The sequence below is a fragment of the Rhinopithecus roxellana genome, chromosome 8 (genome assembly GCF_007565055.1).
Source record: "Rhinopithecus roxellana isolate Shanxi Qingling chromosome 8, ASM756505v1, whole genome shotgun sequence".
In the NCBI taxonomy this organism is placed as follows: Eukaryota; Metazoa; Chordata; class Mammalia; order Primates; family Cercopithecidae; genus Rhinopithecus; species Rhinopithecus roxellana.
This window is the reverse complement of record NC_044556.1, coordinates 78,749,617-78,768,878: the sequence shown is the minus strand read 5'-3', so window position 1 is coordinate 78,768,878 and position 19,262 is coordinate 78,749,617. Positions and strand designations below refer to the sequence as shown.

The window sequence follows — 19,262 nt, the reverse complement described above, 5'->3', positions numbered from 1 at the left end:
TCATCTGTAGATTTGTGTTCGCTATTTTCAAACATGTAATGTTCATGTTTTGAAGCCAAATTATGTGTGTTTCTTTGGTTATCCTTCATTCAAGTATAGTCATCCACATCACTTCCTGCAAACAACTGCTGGTAAGTATGATTTCAGAATAACATGTATAAAATAATGTTTTGTACCTCATTCAGTAATATTTTTTAGTAGTTGACTGAGACTTTTTAAACTAAAAAAAAGTTGACTCTGTATTTCTAGCCGGGCCCTTCCCATCTCCCCACATTTTCCCAATTCTCACTTTCTTTTTTCTCATCCCTCTTTTTTACATACTTTCCTTAACACCGGTACCCCTTTTCAAAAGAAAAATTTTTTTAGAGACAGGATCTCACTCTGTTGCCCAGGTTGGAATGCAGTGGTGCAATCACAGCTCACTATAACCTGAACTCCTGGGCTCAAGTGATCCTTCTGCATCAGCTTCTCAAAGAGCTGGGATTGCAGGCATTAACTTATCTCACCCAGCACTTGTGTCTTTATAATGTTGGGAATGGGTTGTGTTGGGCCATCTATTTATCATCTGGCTCATCTAAGTGCAATAGTCAGCATTGATATGACTTTCTCAGTCAAGGTAAATTGTTGACAATAGAAGTATCTTTGTGTTGTTGTACATATTGTGGTATTGTTTGTTGAAAGAAGCACTTAATCGATCATGTGAACATGGTGTGATGAAACCAGCCTGATTTAGTCCTAAATAGAAAGTTCCCTGACTTTTACCATTTACTTACTTTTTCCCCAGCTTTTTCTACCCTCTGTAAAGAACTTGAAGGATTAAGTATTAGATTTGGCAAGGGCATAAGAACTGTTTTTTCCCTGATGTTCTATTTAGAACCTTGATAAAGAACCCTAGACTTTTGTTATACCATTAAGTTTTTGACAGATACATGGGAGCTTAGTTCATGCTGGCAATGAAAAATGGGGGTATTCCAGGCAGACCCCAAGTCAGCCTTTCCATGCTCTTTTTTTTTTTTTTTTTTTTTTTTTGAGACAGAGTCTCACTCTGTTGCCCAGGCTGGAGTGCAGTGGCACAATCATAGCTCACTGTAACCTCAAACTCATGGGCTCAAATGATCCTCCTGCCTCAACCTCCTGAGTAGATGGGACTACAGGAGTGCATCACTACACCTGGCTAATTTATTTATTTATCAGGGTGTTGTCACAGTGTCCAGGCTGGGCTAAAACTCCTGGATTCGAGATCCTCCCGCCTCTACCTCTCGAAGTGCCGGGATTACAGGCATGAGCCCTGTACCCGGCCTTCCATGCCTTTTCTTTCTTTTCTTTTCATTTTTTTTTTTTTTTTTTTGAGACAGGGTCTCACCTCTCAAAGTGATGAGATTACAGGTGTGAGCCACTGTTCCCAGCCATCTTCCATGCTTTTTCTGTGTCATCCACTATAGCCTAAGATATGTAAACTTTACCTTCACTACTTTTACAAACATTTCCATTTTTTAAAGTTGATATTTTTTTGTTACTTCCCAGAGAAAATAGAGGTCGTTCAAGTAAATACTTCAACTTCCTGGTCCAGTCTGTAAACACTTAGCCACTTTGGGTTCCTGGATACACTAGTTCCAGGCTACTTGGATTCTGGGTCTACAAATTACTAGCCGTGTAACTTTGAGCAAGTTTCACCATCTGGGAAATGGGAGTAATCATAGTATTTAGCTAATTGTATTCTTGTGAGAATTCATTCGTTCAACAATTAATATTTATTGATCACCTGTGTTCCAAGGCACTGCTCTAGGTGCTTGGTATATATCAGTACACAAAACAAAGATCCTTATACTTGGGTGGATTAAATAAATTAGAATATGTAAAATATTTACATATTCGAATACAGCTTAGGTATGCTAATACTGCTTACATATACTAATACTGCTTTCTCTGGACACTTATTAAGGTTTCTCTTCTTCTGCTTCTGTTTTAAACTTCAGTTTCTCATAGGATCCCATCTTTTGCCCTCTCTTCTTGTACTACATCTACACACATGCCTTCAACTCTCACCTCATTGAACACTTCTGAATCTGTAGCTGTAGCTCAGATTTCTCACCAACTGCTAACAAAACATCTCCATTCCAATGTCCCCAAAACTCAGTCTTCTACAAATCTCTTTTCCTTCTGATATTTCCTAACTCAGTAAATCATTAAGCTAGACTAGCCTAGCTTAACCATTGATGTGAGACCCTGTCTATACAAAAAAATTTAGAAAGTCAGCTGAGCATGTTGGTCCACACCTGTAGTCCCAGCTACTCAGGAGTCTGAAGTAGGAGGATCACCTGAGCCCCAGAGGTTAAGGCTGCAGTGAGCTGTGATCATGCCACTGCCATCCAGCCTGGGCAACAGAGTTAGACCATGTCAAAGAGAAGAGAAGGGAAGGGAAGAGAAGAGAAGAGGAGGGGAGAGGAGGGGAGGGGAGGGGAAGGGAGGGGAGAGGTAGGGAGGGAGGGAGGGAGGGAGGAGGAAGGAAGGAAGGAAGGAAGGAAGGAAGGAAGGAAGGAAGGAGAGGGCAGGGGAGGGGAAACAAAAGAAAAAAGAAGAGAAGGAGGAGGAGGAAGGGAAGGGAAGGGATGGGAAGAGAAGGGACAGGACCGGGAGGGAAGGGGAGGGGAGGGAAGCTAGAAACCTAGAGTCATCGGGAGGGAGGGACAAAGGTAGGAAAGGAAGGAAGGAAGGAAAAGGGAGGGATGGAGGGAATGAAGGAAGGAAGGAAGGAAGGAAGGAAGGAAGGGAGGAAGGAAGGAAGGAAAGAAGGAAACCTAGAGTCATCCTGACAGAGGGAGGGAGGGAGGGAGGGAGGGAAGGAGGGAGGAAGGAAGGAAAGCTAGAAACCTAGAGTCATCCTGACTCTAATCTCACATCAGATTATCAAAACCTATTAATTTTACATCTTACATATTTCTTAAATCTGCCTTCTTTTCAAACAGCTTTGAACAGTATATAAATATATAAATCACATACTTCTGTGCTGGGCAGAGTGGCTCACACCTGTAATCCCAGCACTTTGGGAAGCTGAGGCAGGAGGCTTGCTTGAGGCCAGGAGTTCGAGACCAGCCTGGGCCACAAAAAAGTGAGATCTCATCTCTACAAAAAATTTTTAAAAATTACTGGGGTGTGGTGGTATGCACTTGTAGTCAGCTGCTAGTCCTTGCTGAGGTGGAAGGATCACTTGAGCCCAGGAACTTGAAGTTATCATGGGCTGATTGTGCCACTGCACTCTAATCTGGGCAACAGAGTGAGACCCTGTCTCTAAAAAAATAATAAATTAATAAATTCTATACTTCTGCTTATTACCTGAAGTAGCCTTCTGCTTCCCCTGCCTTGTTTTGCCTCTGCCACCCACTCCCTGACCCCTTCTACCATACTCCTGCCAGAGATTTTTTTTTTCTAAAATTATAGACCTAAAATTGCAGATCTGATATTATAAATAGGATTCCATATCAGTTAATTATTGCTGAATAACAAACAATCCCACAACTTAGTGGCTTAAAGCAACATGGACTGATCATTTCTCAGGATTCCGTGGGTTGGCTGGGTGATTTCCTTGCTGGTTGTGCCCGGGCTCCCTAATATGGCTGTATTTGACTAGAAGATCATCTGGGCTGGAAGATCCATGATGGACAATTCATGCTGGGTTTCAGAAGGGGCACCTCATTTCTCCTTTTCCTGATGTCTCATCCTCCAGTAGACTAGATCAACTTCCTTCCATGAGGATTTTAGGGCAGTATTCCAAAAGGGAGAAGGGAGAAGCTGTGTGGACTTTTGAGGCCTAGCCTCATGAACCTGCACACTTCACTTCTGTTATATTTTATTTGTCAAAGCAAGTCACAGCCCAGCACAGATTTAAGAACTGGTAAAATAGACTCTGCCTCCTGATGGGAACAGCTGTAAAGAATTTATGACCATGTTAACTTATCACTGGGTCCTGATCACCTTTAGGATGAAGTTCAAATATTTTAGCATGGTGCACAAAGTCTTTTAAATCTGGGCTGATTTCTTCCCACATACTGTATCTTTGGCTATAGAGAACTATTTGTTCTTTAACCTTGCCATAAACCATCACATTTTCATGCTCTTGCTGTTCCTTGCATATTGCTTTGTATAGAGGTGCCATAGTGTATTTTCTTGTTTTTGTGTTACTTAGATTGATTTCCAGTTCTTCATTATGACCCTATAGTAACCATTTTTTAGCAAGTGGAATTACTTATGGAATCAAGAATGTTGATTAAAAAAAAATTTTTTTTAATGCTTTCGATTCTTAATGCTAAATCATTCAGAAAGTTGCCAGGTTATACTTCAATTAGCAAGCTGTGAGAGGACCCAACTTGCTAGAGAGGAAGTAAGAGGTACCTAATACCTCAATAACCAAAATGTATTTTTTAGTTTTTATTACTAATTTAACTCCTCATGTTTCAGAAAATTTTACAACCCTAATTAATTTGTTATATGTTTTATAAGCAAATATGGTTAACTGCAGTCTAAAGATACAGGAGTATTCCTGAATAGGTTCAGAGCCATTTGTTAACCTGGAAAAGTGGGAGGGTCCATACATGCTTTCAAATGACCAGAAATACTTTTCTCTTTTGAGAATAATTACTATACAGTATCATTGGCATCTAAGTATTACAAAGAGGGTATAGAAGCTGGGTGTGATGGGTGGTCCCAGCTTCCTCAGGAGATGGAGGGAGGAGGATTGCTTGAGCCCAGGAGTTTGAAGCTGTAGTATGCATTTATGCACCTGTGAATGTCTACTGTACCCCAGCCTGGGGAACATAGTGAGACTCTGTCTCTAAAAAAGGAGGGATGGGTAGAAATTTGAAAAGGGGTAAAAAATGGAAAGAGGAAAGAGACGACTTAGGGATAAGTTGGCAGAACATAAGTTTGGACAAACAAGTTTCCATCAGGTTTGCTAGATATAGAACTGCCTGATTTTTAGCCATTAAGAATGAGAAAGAATAGTTATATAAATTCAAAAGAAATCTGTTCATGTTACTATAGTTTCATAACTTAAAACAAGGATATCTAGCTGGGTCTCTCTTTGTATATCTTTGTTCTATTTTCTATTCATTACATTGTTTCAAAATTTAATTAATTTGTTAGTGGGGCCTTTTATAGCCCTATAACAGACCATTTTGGAAGTTGGAAAATGTAAGTTCTGTGGCAGTGCCAGGAGGTCTGTGTTGTAAAATAATTTATTTAAATCTCTGATGGTTATGAATAATGGTTATGCTCTTAAAAATTATAAAATGCTGTTTTTTCTGTCTGTAAGATGGAAGAATTTCTGCCTCTGCCTGAGAACATTCTCTGATTTTAGATGTGAAAGTATATATTAGTAATATGTTACATACTTAATGAGATCGTTTCTCATTTGTCTTTGAAGCTGTCCGTGGACAGGTTGTTCAGTTCAAGCTCTCAGACATTGGAGAAGGGATTAGAGAAGTAACTGTTAAAGAATGGTAAGTGAATCTGAAAAAATCTCTTAAGTAAATTTAAAAATAATTTGAGTAAAAATAACTATTTTTATTTTTATTTATTTAATGGATAGTTGGAATCTATTTAAATTGAGAAACGTCTTTATAAACACATAATGCATTTTTAAAAGCAATAAGGTAGAATTACCTTGTGTTGATGATACAGTGGTGAAGGAGTTTGTCACACATCAAGGTACTTTATTCAATGTGATTTAAAACTGTCAGGTAGTCTGAGCTCTCTTCACTGTACTGAAAATGACTTTAGTAAGAATGTAAGTATGTTTGACTTACCATTGCCTGATACAGTTTACTTGCATGTTTAGAAGAGATGAAAATATTTTACCAAAAATCACGAATCGAAAAATAAATTTTGAAACATTAAAAAATTATCCAAAAAAGGGCCTGAAAGAAACAAAACCCTTTCATCCTCTACCCCATTTCTTTATTTCACCTTCTGGAAAAATAGAAACACCTCTGGGTACCGAACTCAGTTTTAGAGGTTTTTAGAAGTGGCAGTTAAGATGAGAAATAGATTACTTCCCACCTTAGATTTATACCATTAAAGATCCTTTTAAGAATCTGGTTCAACCACCTGAACATTCTTTTCTTGTTATTTACTTATTTTTTACTTCTTTACTTTAAACATTATTTACTTATTATTATTGCTTTGTAAGTTAGAAGAGAACGTAATAACATAAACATACCTACAGTTACGTGTCTGGTGGCATTGTGGGATTATGGAAATAGCAATGGACTTCAAATCCTAAGAGTCTGATCTTGAAACTTATTCGCTGTCCTACCTGTGACTCACTTGGTCTCTTAATGTGTCATATGAGGATAACAGTACTTGCTCTGCCAACCTCGAGCGTTGAAAGGATCAAAATAATGTAATGTATAAGAAATGCATTTGATAATACCTTCTTTTCAAGACCAAGACAGTAGTAAAAAATCTTTATAGTTTTTTTTTTTTTTTTTTTTTTTTGGTAGAGATGGGGTCTTACTATGTTGACCATGCTGGTCTTGAACTCTTGGCCTCAAGTGATCTTCCCACCTGGGCCTTCCAAAGTGTTGGGATTACAGGCATGAGCCACTGCACCCAGCTTTTTTTGATTGTTTTAAAAAACCATTTCTTAATTTCTACCTCTTGTTCTGTACACCCATATGCTTAGTATAGGGCTTACGGCTCTTAGAAGGGGAAATCATTTTATTCCTAATAAAATTCTTAAAACTCTTTTAATGAGAAACTAATCATTTGATTAGTTTTTCAGAAGTTCTTTAAGAAATATTAAGAGCTTTCTTGAATTCTGTTTTTTTTTTTCCTAACTTAATATTGTAAAAAGTAAAGTAGAGGTTCCTCTTCAAAGACATTCTTCCTCATTTAATTAGGAATAAATAGTAACTTCTCTAAGAAGCAAAATTTATTCAAAGACCTGTGCTAACATTCTTAAATATCTGCTAGCCATGATAAAGAAATCGACGTACTTTATGTTCTTAGCTCCTACAATTTAGCCTAAATATTTGCCCTGGCATGCTTATACTGGCCCAAGCAAGCATTAGGTCATAGCCTGTTCCTCTTCCTTATTTGAAGGTGTTTTTACCTTTCTCAGCATTCCACAAGTTACTTCCTCCTTCCTTTGTTCTCCTCTACCTTTGCCTCTTTTAAAAAGTTTTAAGTTGCTAGCCAATCAGGACAAATACAGAACGTGAGGTCCGGTTCCAGCCAGTGGAAACCGGACACAGCAGTAGGTTGGATGCGTCAGGTTATAAATGACCCTGTCTTCTTTGTTCGGTGTACTCTTGTAGCAAAACTGCTGTGGAATGTACTCTTTCTGCAGGAAGTAAAAATGGCCTTGCTGAGTAAATTAAATTTATGTTCAAGTGCTATTTCTTTACAGCACTGAGGAACAAGCATTTCAAACAATATCCATAAATAATTTAAGGAAAAAATACGTATTGTGTTGCACTTGAAATGCTAAAGGGCAGAATTCTAGTCTATAAAATGGAACCTGAGAATAGAAATTTGAATATGTAAGGAAGCATAATTTAACAGAAAGTAGTGTGGTTTTGGGTAAGGTTAAATAAAACCTCATTTATTCTTAGAATTTGTGAGAGCAAATGTATGGAAAAAGAAAAAAATACTTAAATTTCACAAATCCTTTGATAAATTTCTAAAACAAGTTTAGATGTTATATGTTCTTTTGTCTTAAAGTCTATTTTGTCTGATAGTATAGCCACTGTAGCTTGCTTGCTTTCTCTTTTTTTTTTTTTTTTGAGAGACAGAGTCTTGCTTTGTAGCCCAGGCTGGTCTCAAACTCCTGAGATTACAGGCTAGCCATCACACCTGGCCTTGTGTGACATACCTTTTTCGATCCTTTTACTTTTTACCATTTGTGTTCTTGAATTTAAATTATATTTCTTAGCATATAGTTGGAGCATTTTTTTAGAATCTGTTCTGCCAATCTTTGCCTTTTTATTGGAGTATGTAAACTTTTTACTGTATATTTTAAAGTTATTTTCTTTGCGGTTGCCTTGAGGATTACAATTAACATGTTAATTTAAAACACTATAATTTGGATTAGTAGAAACTTAATGGAATACAGACTTTGCTCCAATATAGCTCTATCACCTCTTCCTTCCTTTTGCTATTTGTCATATGTATTCCTGTTTTCCTTTTTTAGAATTATTATTCCATTAGCCCAGCATGGTGGCACAGGCCTGTAGTGCCAGCTACTTGGGAGGCTGAGGTGAGAGGATGGCTTGAGCCCAGGATGCAGAGGTTGCAGTGAGCTGAGATCGCATCACTGCACTCCAGTCTGGGCAACAGAGCAAGATCCTGTCTCAAAAAACAAAACAAAACAAATAATTATCACTCCATATTGAAAGTATTCCATTTTAAAACATCATAAAGCACATCAACACAGTTTTATAAGTATTGCTTTAATGTGGTTGTCTTGTAAATCAGATAGGATTTTTTTTAAAGTTACAAACAAAAAGTTGCAAATAAAACAAGATACAGATGTGGCCAGGTGTGGTGGCTCATGCCTGTTATCCCAACACTTTGGGAGGCCCAGATGGGAGTACTGCTTGAGGCCAGGAGTTCCAGACTAGCCAGGGCAACATAGCAAGACCCTGTCTCTACCAACAACAACCACCCAGATGCTCCTTGACTTATGATGGGGATAAGTCATAAACCCATCAAAACTAAAATGTCTTAAGTTGAAAATGTTTAGCCTAGCCTACCTTAAACATGCTTGGAACACGTACCTTAGCCCACATTTGGGCAAAGTCATCTAATACAAAGTCTATTTTATAAAGAACCGTTGAATATCTTATGCAGTTTATTGAATACTGAAAGTGAAAAACAGAAGGGTTGTATGGGTGCTCAAATTACTGTTTCTACTGAAGACATATTGTTTTTATACCATCATAAAGTTGAAAAATTATGAAAGTCAGAGACCATCTGTAGTGCCAGTTTTCCAGGGATTTTGCTTTTTGTGGTGATCCAAACCTAGTATTCCCCTTACAGTGGCTGCGAGGCTGCTGATTTGGCTCCTGCTGTGCTAGGGAAAGGAGGATGGAAATTGGGCAAGTTAAAATGCTACAAAACTCAGCCATTTTTCCTGAATACATCCTTCTTAGTTGTTGCAAGCTTTTTTTTCTAATTTCCAAAATTCTGAAAAAATAGATTTTTAACAACTTTTGTCACTCTACTTGTTCATATGGAAGAGCAGATTTTCAGAGGTCTTTAATCCATCATTCTGGAAGTGGAAGTATGTGCTTTTAAACCTGGTTTCTATGTCATGGGTGCTGTTTTATCATAGGCTGAGGACTGGTTAGGATAGGAAGACAAGAAGCAAGAATGACAATTATCTGTTGCTGGCAATAAGTCAGAAATACGTACTAGAGACATTAAGAATGCCATTAGAATCAAAATTAGGTGTATTATTTCAGGTTTGGTCCCATTCCTCCTGTTTTGTTGCTAAGACTATCTAGAAAAGCCTGTAAAGTATACCTAAAATGATTATGGGGTTAGAAGGACTTTATATAAGAACAGGCTAAAATAATTTTAGAAAGAAAGACTGGGAGAACTCCCATCTAAAATTCACAAAATTACAAAGGATATGTATTGAGGACATCAATTTTTAAACTTGCTTCTGGAAGTATTGGTCATCCCTTAAAGTTTGGAAAAGAATAATATAAGACAATAGAAGGAAATAGCACTTTAAAAATGTATTTTTAGAACTTATTTTTCTAATAAATGGGTCAGACAGAAAACCTGAGAGTTTAATTAAATTTTTGGATTATAGACTATGGATTGCTTGAAATTCTTTTGAGTATTTCTTGCAGATACATTGAAGAGACTCTGGAAGTCATTATAGTCTTCTCTGAAACATTTCTTAGTACACCATCTGAAAGTAAATGCTGGGCTAGATGAATACCGATCTAACTCAGCATGGCATTTACATCCTTAATATGATCTGTAGTTATGATTGTTTACGTAAAAGTGTCTCCTTTCTTTCTCTTTTAGGTATGTAAAAGAAGGAGATACAGTGTCTCAGTTTGATAGCATCTGTGAAGTTCAAAGTGATAAAGCTTCTGTTACCATCACTAGTCGTTATGATGGAGTCATTAAAAAACTCTATTATAATCTAGACGATATTGCCTATGTGGGGAAGCCATTAGTAGACATAGAAACGGAAGCTTTAAAAGGTATTGTAAGTCTGTTAATCTATTTTACCAAATTGATTATTGGTCTCTTTTTGTCATTGGGTCCCAATTAAAAGTGATCTTTTTTTTTTTTTTCTATTCCTATTAATTTTTGGCTCTTGGGGAAATGTAATCTTTTCAGTGTGAAAAAAGGCAAGTTCAACACAAAATAGAAATCTGAATTGAAGGATAAGACAAAACCAAAGGTGGGAGGAAAAAGACAATAGCAAAAGGAAGAGATGAGATGTTGCAAAAAAGGTGGAGGATGTCCCATCCTTTCTCCTCTGGGGAATGACTCAAACATTCAGGTGGCGTTATGCACTGTTTCACATAAGTCAGTGATGTTACTACTTTTGGAGGGGTAAGAAGGTTGGGGATGGACTTTTAATAACTTACAGGATTTGAGTTGGAGTTTTAGAAGCCCAAATCAGGAAAATTGAAAAGGTTCTCTGTGAGTCATGATTATCTTTTGACCAGTTGCCATGTTAAAAATGTGTACAGTAACACTTCATTTACCTGAAGTCCTGCCTTCTGGAGACCTTAGTGTTCAAAGAGGCAACAAGCTCTCTCAGTAATTAAAGATTCAGGCTATAAATACTAGTCACTAAGAACAAAAATTGGAGTATCTAAAGATGAAATCTAATATAATGGATTGCTGTGTTTACCACTGATACAAAAAAAAAAAAAAAAGAAAAGCACTTTTGCTGGGGATGGTTATAAACTTTTTCAAGAGAAGTTGAAAAAATAAAGCACTCTTGTTGGGGATGGTTATAAACTTTTTCAAGAGAGGTTGAAGAGAAAAGAAGGAAAATTAAAATGAAAGCAAAGATACCAGCATTTAGAAGAAGCAGCAACCATGGGACTTAACAAGTGGTAGATGTCCTGTCAGAAGGTAATTCATCATGAGAATGTTACAGAGGAAAGCCAAAACAGTTGGCAGTCCCAGTGGTAGTAGGCAGCTGACTGGCTAACTCAGAAGTTCCTTACAGCACTGTTGTGGTATACCAAAGTGTTATCATCTAGAAATCAGTTTTGATACTAGGGGCTGCAAGAACAATAGGTTTTGTGACAGAACTCCTAGGCCAGCATTCCCACCTTGGAAGTGCTGAGATAAGATACCTCAGTGTAATTCAGAAGTCTAGAAGGAGTAATTGAATTACAGTGACTGGCTGACACTTAGTTCTGCAGTCTGTAGAACAATAACTAATATTACAATCTTTTTTTTTCCAGAATCACATCGTATAATTTATAAAATTTTTTACATTTATTATTCTGTGAAGTATTCCAGTTTAGCAGATGAAGAAACTAAACCCAACTGGAAAGGTTGGACAGGCTGGGCTCGGTGGCTCACACCTATAATCCCAGCACTTTGGGAGGCCAAGGCGGGTGGATCACAAGGTCAAGAGATCAAGATCATCCTGGCCAACGTGGTGAAACTCTGTCTCTACTAAAAATACAAAAATTAGCCTGGTGTGCCTGTAGTCCCAGCTACTCGGGAGGCTGAGGCAGGAGAATCGCTTGAACTGGGAGGCCCAGGTTGCAGTGAGCCGAGATCGTGCCACTGCACTCCAGCCTGGCGACAGAGCAAGACTCCATCTCTTAAAAAAAAGAAAAAAGAAAGGTTGGACGATTTGCAAAATAGTTGGTGACAGGACCAAAGTTAGAACTTAGATGTCCTGAGTCCTTGTCCAGAATATTTTCTACTATGACATGTTGCCTCTAAAAGCTAGAATATGATTTATTGAAGGCTTCCTACTACTTTTTATTATTATAAAAGCTGGAGGGGTGCATTGCAGAAAGTTCTAAAATACAGAAAACCAAAACAACAACAAAAATCGTAATGTTCACAAATCACACTCAATACATTCGTGTATATCATTCCAGACATTTTTCTAGGTCATATGTGTACATGTAGCTATTTTTTTAACCAAAATAATATATTGTATATGCTGTAGTCCAATCTGTTTGCTTTGTTCATCTATGTTTTCATGACAGTACATTTCAATTTTATTTTTTTGTTTGTTTGAGATGGAGTCTTGCTCTGTCGCCCAGGCTGGAGTACAGTGGTGTGATCTCGGCTCACTGCAACCTCCACCTCCCGGATTCAAGAGACTCTCCCATCTCAGCCTCCTGAGTAACTGGGACTACAGGTGTGCGCCACTGTGCCTGGCTAATATTTGTATTTTTTTTATAGAGATGGGGTTTCACCATATTGGCCAGGCTGGTCTTGAACTCCTGACCGCAAGTGATCTGCTGGCCGCAGCCTCCTAAAGTGCTGGAATTACAGGCATGAGCCACCACAATTGGCCTATTTCCATTTTATATGATCGACAGACCATATGTAGATTTCCTGAATTATCCCCAAAATGTCCTTGATATTTCAATTGATTTTTTTTTAACTAGGATCCAATATAGGACCATACATTGTACCTAGTTGTTATATCTCTTAAGTCTCTTTTAGTCTAGTTTATCCTCTTCTACTTTTGTTTCATGACACTGATTTGAAGAGATTGCCTTTGTTTTGCAGAATGTCAGACTTTTTGGATTTGTCTTGTTGCATTGTGGTATTATTTAACTTGTTCCTCTAGTTCATATATTTCCTATAAGCTGGAAGTAAGTTTTAAAGGCTGAATTCAGGCTGGGCTCAGTGACTCACACCTGTAATTCCAGCACTTTGGGAGACCAGGGTGGGTGAATCACTTGAGGTCAGGAGTTTGAGACCAGCCTGGCTGGCCAACATGGTGAAACCCCATGTCTACTAAAAATACAAAAATTAGCCAGGTGTGATGGCACATGCCTGTAATCTCACTTACTCAGAAGGCTGAGACAGGAGAATTGCTTGAACCCTGGAGGCAGAGGTTGTGGTGAGCCAAGATTGCGCCACTGCACTGCAGCCTGGGCAACAGAGCCAGACTCTATCTCAAAAATAAGCAAACAAACAAAAGAAAAAAACAAAACAAAACAAAACAAAAAATAAATAAAATTTAAAAATAAAGGCTGAATTCAAGTTAAATATTTTGGGTGGAACACATCATAGATCATGTTGTGTACTTCATGTTGCTTCACATCAGGATACACTTAACATCTCATGACTGCCATAGTGATGCTAAGTTTAAACACTGAACTAGGATAATGATACCCTTACCCCTCTATTGTAGAATTGTGTTTTCCCCTTTTGTAACCAGAAAATTATGTATGTAGTGTTAGCTTTGACACTAAATAAGTAGGTTCTAATATCATTTGAGATCCTTCCTAAGTCAATAATTGCTTTAGTGGTTGTAGAATGATGATTTTGGGATTCTGTCATTCCTTTAACATTAGTAGCTGGCATTCTTCTGTCAAGTGGACCTTTCTCCTCTATCAGTGGGGGCTATCTGTGTTGGGGCTATCTGTATGCTAACTGTATGAAATACAGTTTCTATGAAATACAGTTCTTACTGGAAAGAAAATAAATGCTTAATTCTTTCCCTTTACTGGTTCTCGAAGTAAAGAGATCCTTTAGTAGTCACTTCAAAGGGTGATACTAATTTTCCAGCATTCTCAGTGTGTTTGAATGTATTGTCACATGTAGCATAACGATGTTATGGTCAACAACAGACTGCATATACAACAGTGGTCCCATAAGATGATAACACATCTTTACTGTACTTCTTTTATGTTTACATATGTTTAAATACACAAATATTTACCATTGTGTTACAGTCACCTACAATATCCAGGACAATAACATGCTCCACAGGTTTGTGACCTGGGAGCAATGGGCTATTTCATATAGCCTAGGTGTGTAGGAGGCTACACCATCTAGATTTGTGTAAGTGCACACTCAAGTTTGGATAATTGTGAAATCACCTAGCAATGCATTTCTCAGAACATACTCCCATCATTAAGCAATGCATGACTGTATTTCATCTGATTTCATGTGTTTAATCGATTACAGTCATTATTCTTCTGGATGCTGAAACCCATTATAGTGGCGACCCCTTCAAGCTGGCTCCTATGTGTTCTATTAACACGGTCCTGTTAACTTTTAAAAGCTTCCTTGCTTTTGGCACAAAAGATGTTCTGGGATTCACCTCATACTTTTCCCACCCACACCTGGAATCATTCATTTCTTCAGGGGCTCTTGTTCCTTTAAGTATTAGTATAGAATGAGTAAGAGGCTATAATGTGGGCATTAGGGGTGCTTCGTATTACTTTGATTCTAAATTTCTTTTGAAAGACATTATTGGCTAGGCACAGTGGCTCATGCCAGTAATCCTAACATTTCGGGAGGCTAAGGTGGGAGGATCACTTGAGCCCAGGAATTTGAGACCAGCCTGGGTAACATAACAAGACCTCATCTCTACAAAAAATAAAAAAAATTAGCCAGGTGTGGTGGCATGCACCTGTGGTCCCAGCTACTTGGGAGGCTGAGGTGAGAGGATCACTTTAGCCCGGGAGGTAGAGGCTGCAGTGAGCTAGTGAGCTCTGTTAATGCCACTGCACTCTAGCCTGGGTGACAGCAGGACCCTGTCGCAAAAAGAAAAAAAGGCATGCTTTTGTGATTTAGAGAAGTTTAAAGAAAAACAAAACAAAACAAAAAAATTCACCTTTAGAATTACCTGAAATAAACACAGATTTTTTTTTTTTTTTTTTTTTGGATTCAGATTTAGAAAGGAAAGAGTGTTTCATTCTTGGCATAAACTGAGACAAGTAACGATGCTGAACAGTACTATGGATGTCATGAAATTAGAATGCCCAAGCTGGAAACCAGATTAGATAACAATTTAAGCCATCTAAAAAAGCAAGTTATTTATATGAACAAGTAAACAGTCGGAGTGTGTTATTTATTTTGTTTTGTTTTCTGACACGGGGTCTTGCTCTGTTGTACAAGCTAGAGTGCAGTAGCATGATCATAGCTCATTACAGCCTTGAATTCCTGGGCACAAGCAGTCCTTGCACCTTAGCTTCCTGAGTAGTTAGGACTCCATCATGCCCAGCTAATTGGCCTTTTGATTTTTTTTTCTTTTTTTTTTGAGATGAAGTCTCACTCTGTCTCCCAGGCTGGAGTGCAGTGGCACGATCTCAGCTCACTGCAACCTCTGCCTCCTGGGTTCAAGCGATTTGCTTGCCTCAGCTACCCTAGAAGCTGAGATTACAGGCATGTGCCACTACACCTGGCTAATTTTTGTATTTTTAGTAGAGATGAGGTTTCACCATGTTGGCCAGGCTGGTCGTGAACTGGGCTCAAGTGATCTGCCTGCCTCCGCCTCCCAAATTGCTGGGATTATAGGCATGAGCCACCACACCTGGTACTGGTTTTGTTTTTAGTTTGTTTTGACATCTCAAGTAAGATCCAACTTAATAAGTCTGGGTATAGCAAATTATAAAATCACAGAACATTTTGTGGGGGGCCTGTTTTTTATCTGGATAATTTTTTTCACAAAAATTAATATTCTCTATAACATGATAAATCTTAAAGAAATTATGCTGAGTGAAAGAAGCCAGACCCCACCCCTCAAAAGAAAACATGCTATATGATTCCATGTACATAAAATTTTAGAAAATCCTAACTAATCTGTAATGACAGAAAACCATTGAGTGGTTGCCTGGTGATAGAGTATGGAGGGTAGGAAGGGTTGGGAAGGAGGGATTACCAAGGAGTACAAGGAAACTTATGGAAGTGATAGACATGTTCATTATCTTGATTATGGTGATGTTTTATGAGTATATACATATTTCAAAGCTTATCAGATTTTTTTTTTGTTTGTTTTTGTTTGTTTTTTTTTTTTTTTGAGACAGAGTCTTACTCTGTTGCCAGGCTGGAGTGCAGTGGCATGATATCGGCTCACTGCAACCTCCGACTCCCTGGTTTAAGTGAATCTCCTGCCTCAGCCTGCCGAGTAGCTAGGATTACAGGCAGGTGCACACCACCACACCCAACTAATTTTTGTATTTTTGGTAGAGACAGGGTTTCACCATGTTGGCCAGGATGGTCTCGATCTCCTGACCTTGTGATCCGCCTGCCTTGACCTCCCAAAGTGCTGGGATTACAGGCGTGAGCTACCGCGCCCGGCCTCAGACTTTATATTTTTGTATGTGCAGTTTATTGTGTGTCAGCTGTATCTCAGTAAAGCTTAGAACAAAATTAATGGCATTGGATAGGTTATGTTTACAGTACAAATTGTCTGACAGTATTCTACATAAACAACTGATAATTTGCTAACCATTCTATTTTATTTGCCATTCATAATATGTTCTAAACAATTATCTTGCATGCTAGTTTTATTTCACATCTGTACCTTTTTGCTTTTACATTTGGACTTGCTTTTTATATTTTTATTGTAAGACTAAACTATGAAGCATAAGCCCATGTATCAAATAAGCAGGCCTATAGAACATACATTCAGTTTAATGAGAGAAATTTATATATGCTTCATTTTAATTGTGGAAATGAGAAAGATTTCTAAATATTTTATGTATATTTTCTTAAGCAAGAATTTGTAGTAATATTGAATTTATGTTTTTCCTGTCTTAATGCTAGTAAAACCAATTATATAAAAAACTAACAAAAGTCTTCTAGAAGTATAAATTATATTATTAACATTTTACAGGTAGAAAATTATTGTAGCATAGAGCCATGAAGGGTAGAAGAGATCAGGACTAGACATCTTAATAGTAGTACTGGAAATTAAGTCCTATCTTGTAATGCTAATTATATTCTATAGTACTGTCTAGTAACATAGTCATAGTCTAGTTATAGACTAGTCATAGACTAGTAACATAGTCGTAGTCTGCTTCTCAAAGCTGGAGGGTCATGATAATTTTCGTGAGGGAAACTGTATTTGTGACCTCCAAGTCCTATCTATGAGTGCTTTGACTATAGACAGACCTCTACTTAAAAACAGTTTATTGGACTCACTTATGCCAACTTGTATCTGTGACATATAAGAAGGTATATATTATTTAAAAAATTACAAGTTGAAATCCAGTTACTTAATTTTTTTTTTTAGTTACTTATCATTATCACCATTATATCAAAGCTATTCCATGTTTCAGTGCCTTGTCGACTGTAAACTTGGTTTAGACCATGTGTAGTCACTCATGCCTGTAGTTCCAGCACTAGGAGGATCATTTGAAGCCAGGAGTTTGAGACTAGCCTGGGCAACACAGCGAAACCTCATCTCTACAAAAATTAGCCAAGTGTGGTGGAGCACACCTGTAGTCCCAGCTATGCAGGAGGCTGAGGTGAGAGGATCACTTGAGCCCAGGAGTTTGAGGCTGCATTGAGCTATGATTGTGCCACTGCATTCCAGCCAAGGGACAGAGCAAGACCCAGTTTCTTAAAAAAACACACACACAAAACAAGCAAAAAAATTAGATGGGCAGTGGTAGTACACCCCTGTAGTACTGGCTACTCAGAGGAAACCCAGTCTCAAAACCAAAACAAAACTAAAACCAACTCAGTTTAAATTGTGTTACCTCGAGTTGTCTTTACAGCTGATGTGGTGACAGATGCTTTCTCTACCCTCTATTTATTTAATACAGTAACATGATTCCTCACTTTTCTTTTTTGTTGAGACGGAGTCTCGCTCTGTCACCCAGGCTGGAGTGCAGTGGCCGGATCTCAGCTCACTGCAAGCTCCGCCTCCCGGGTTTACGTCATTCTCCTGCCTCAGCCTCCCAAGTAGCTGGGACTACAGGCACCCGCCACCTCGCCTGGCTAGTTTTTTGTATTTTTTTTAGTAGAGATGGGGTTTCACTGTGTTAGCCGGGATGGTCTCGATCTCCTGACCTTGTGATCCGCCCGTCTCGGCCTCCCAGAGTGCTGGGATTACAGGCTTGAGCCACCGCGCCCGGCCAATTCCTCACTTTTCTAAACAACTAAAACAGTTTGTACCAAAACTTTTCAAAAACATTTTTTTTTCAGAGAAATCATTAATTTTTTTTAAAACTTCATATATGTTACTTCTTAAAGTGAGGATATTGAGTAAGCTTTTTTGATTATGCAAAGACATGTTATGAACATTCACCGTTGTACTATAAACAATACAAATCTGCATTTGATTTTTAGTTTTTCAGCCTGTTTAGATTGTCCTTGTGCCAGGTCATCACCCACTTTCCTAACTTTCTGAGAAGACATATAACCAAGTTTGTTAAGAAGTATTTGCTAACAAAGGCAAATAGGAGCTGATTAAGAGTCTAAATACCTTTCCTGTGGGTCAAGTGCACAGTTTTAATGCTGAGGCTGTGTGGCACCTATTTTAGGTACTCTGGGCCATGAAGCCGTGTTAAGATGAAGTTGCCAGGATGCTCCACCACCAGATAAGTGGAGAGTTACTATACCTAATTGAGAGGTACCATGGGGCAGTGAAAGGAGGAGAAAGAGGGATGTGAGCTTTAGGGGAATACTTTATAAAACTGATATTATTCTGCCATTATATTGCATTTACCCCTTAACATCAACATCTATTGTTGATTGGTTTCTCTATGCTAATACTATTTATACATCTCATTTAACAAGTGTAATATCTGCTTTTGACACATGGACCATTGAGACTTAGAGGTTAAATAACCTGCTTGTGATTACATAGCTACTAAGTGGTGGAGCTGGGATTTGACCTCAGCTCTGTTTAATGTGAAAGCCCATGCTCCTAACCACTTTGTTACACTGATAATTTAGTTCAGAGAGGATGGATATCTGCTTCATTTTGCATCTAGAGCAATGGGACTTTCTAACACTGTACATACGCATATTTACAAAATTCTGCTGCAGCAACACAGTTTAGTTTATAAATACATAGATTTTATAATATTGAAATGTTTACCAGGATTAATATAAAATGTTTTAAAGAAAAGCTCTTTGACATAAAACCATTCCAAGAATGTAGTATATCATCTAACTAAATTACATTCAGTAACATAAATTGCATGGTTCAATGCTAGGCATAGTAGGTGCTCTTGGTAGCTGTAACTCTTCATTTTGTACAGCCTATTGTAGATTAAATTGATTGAATTCACTGTTTTAATAATTTGAAGTGAAAAAGAAGATGCAATGAAATCTCT

The 19,262-nt window shown here is 38.0% G+C and overlaps 1 protein-coding gene across 4 annotated transcripts in view; it reads left to right on the top strand.

The window, feature by feature from the left end:
* Positions 1–19,262, top strand: part of DBT (dihydrolipoamide branched chain transacylase E2) — a 68,073-nt gene that overhangs the window by 9,005 nt on the left and 39,806 nt on the right. For all 4 annotated transcript variants that reach the window (XM_030934991.1, XM_030934990.1, XM_010377235.2 and 1 more), the window contains exons 3-5: positions 11–131; positions 5,420–5,495; positions 10,039–10,220. In XM_030934991.1, the coding sequence (XP_030790851.1) occupies positions 11–131; positions 5,420–5,495; positions 10,039–10,220 (379 nt within the window). The remainder of the gene's footprint in view (positions 1–10; positions 132–5,419; positions 5,496–10,038; positions 10,221–19,262) is intronic.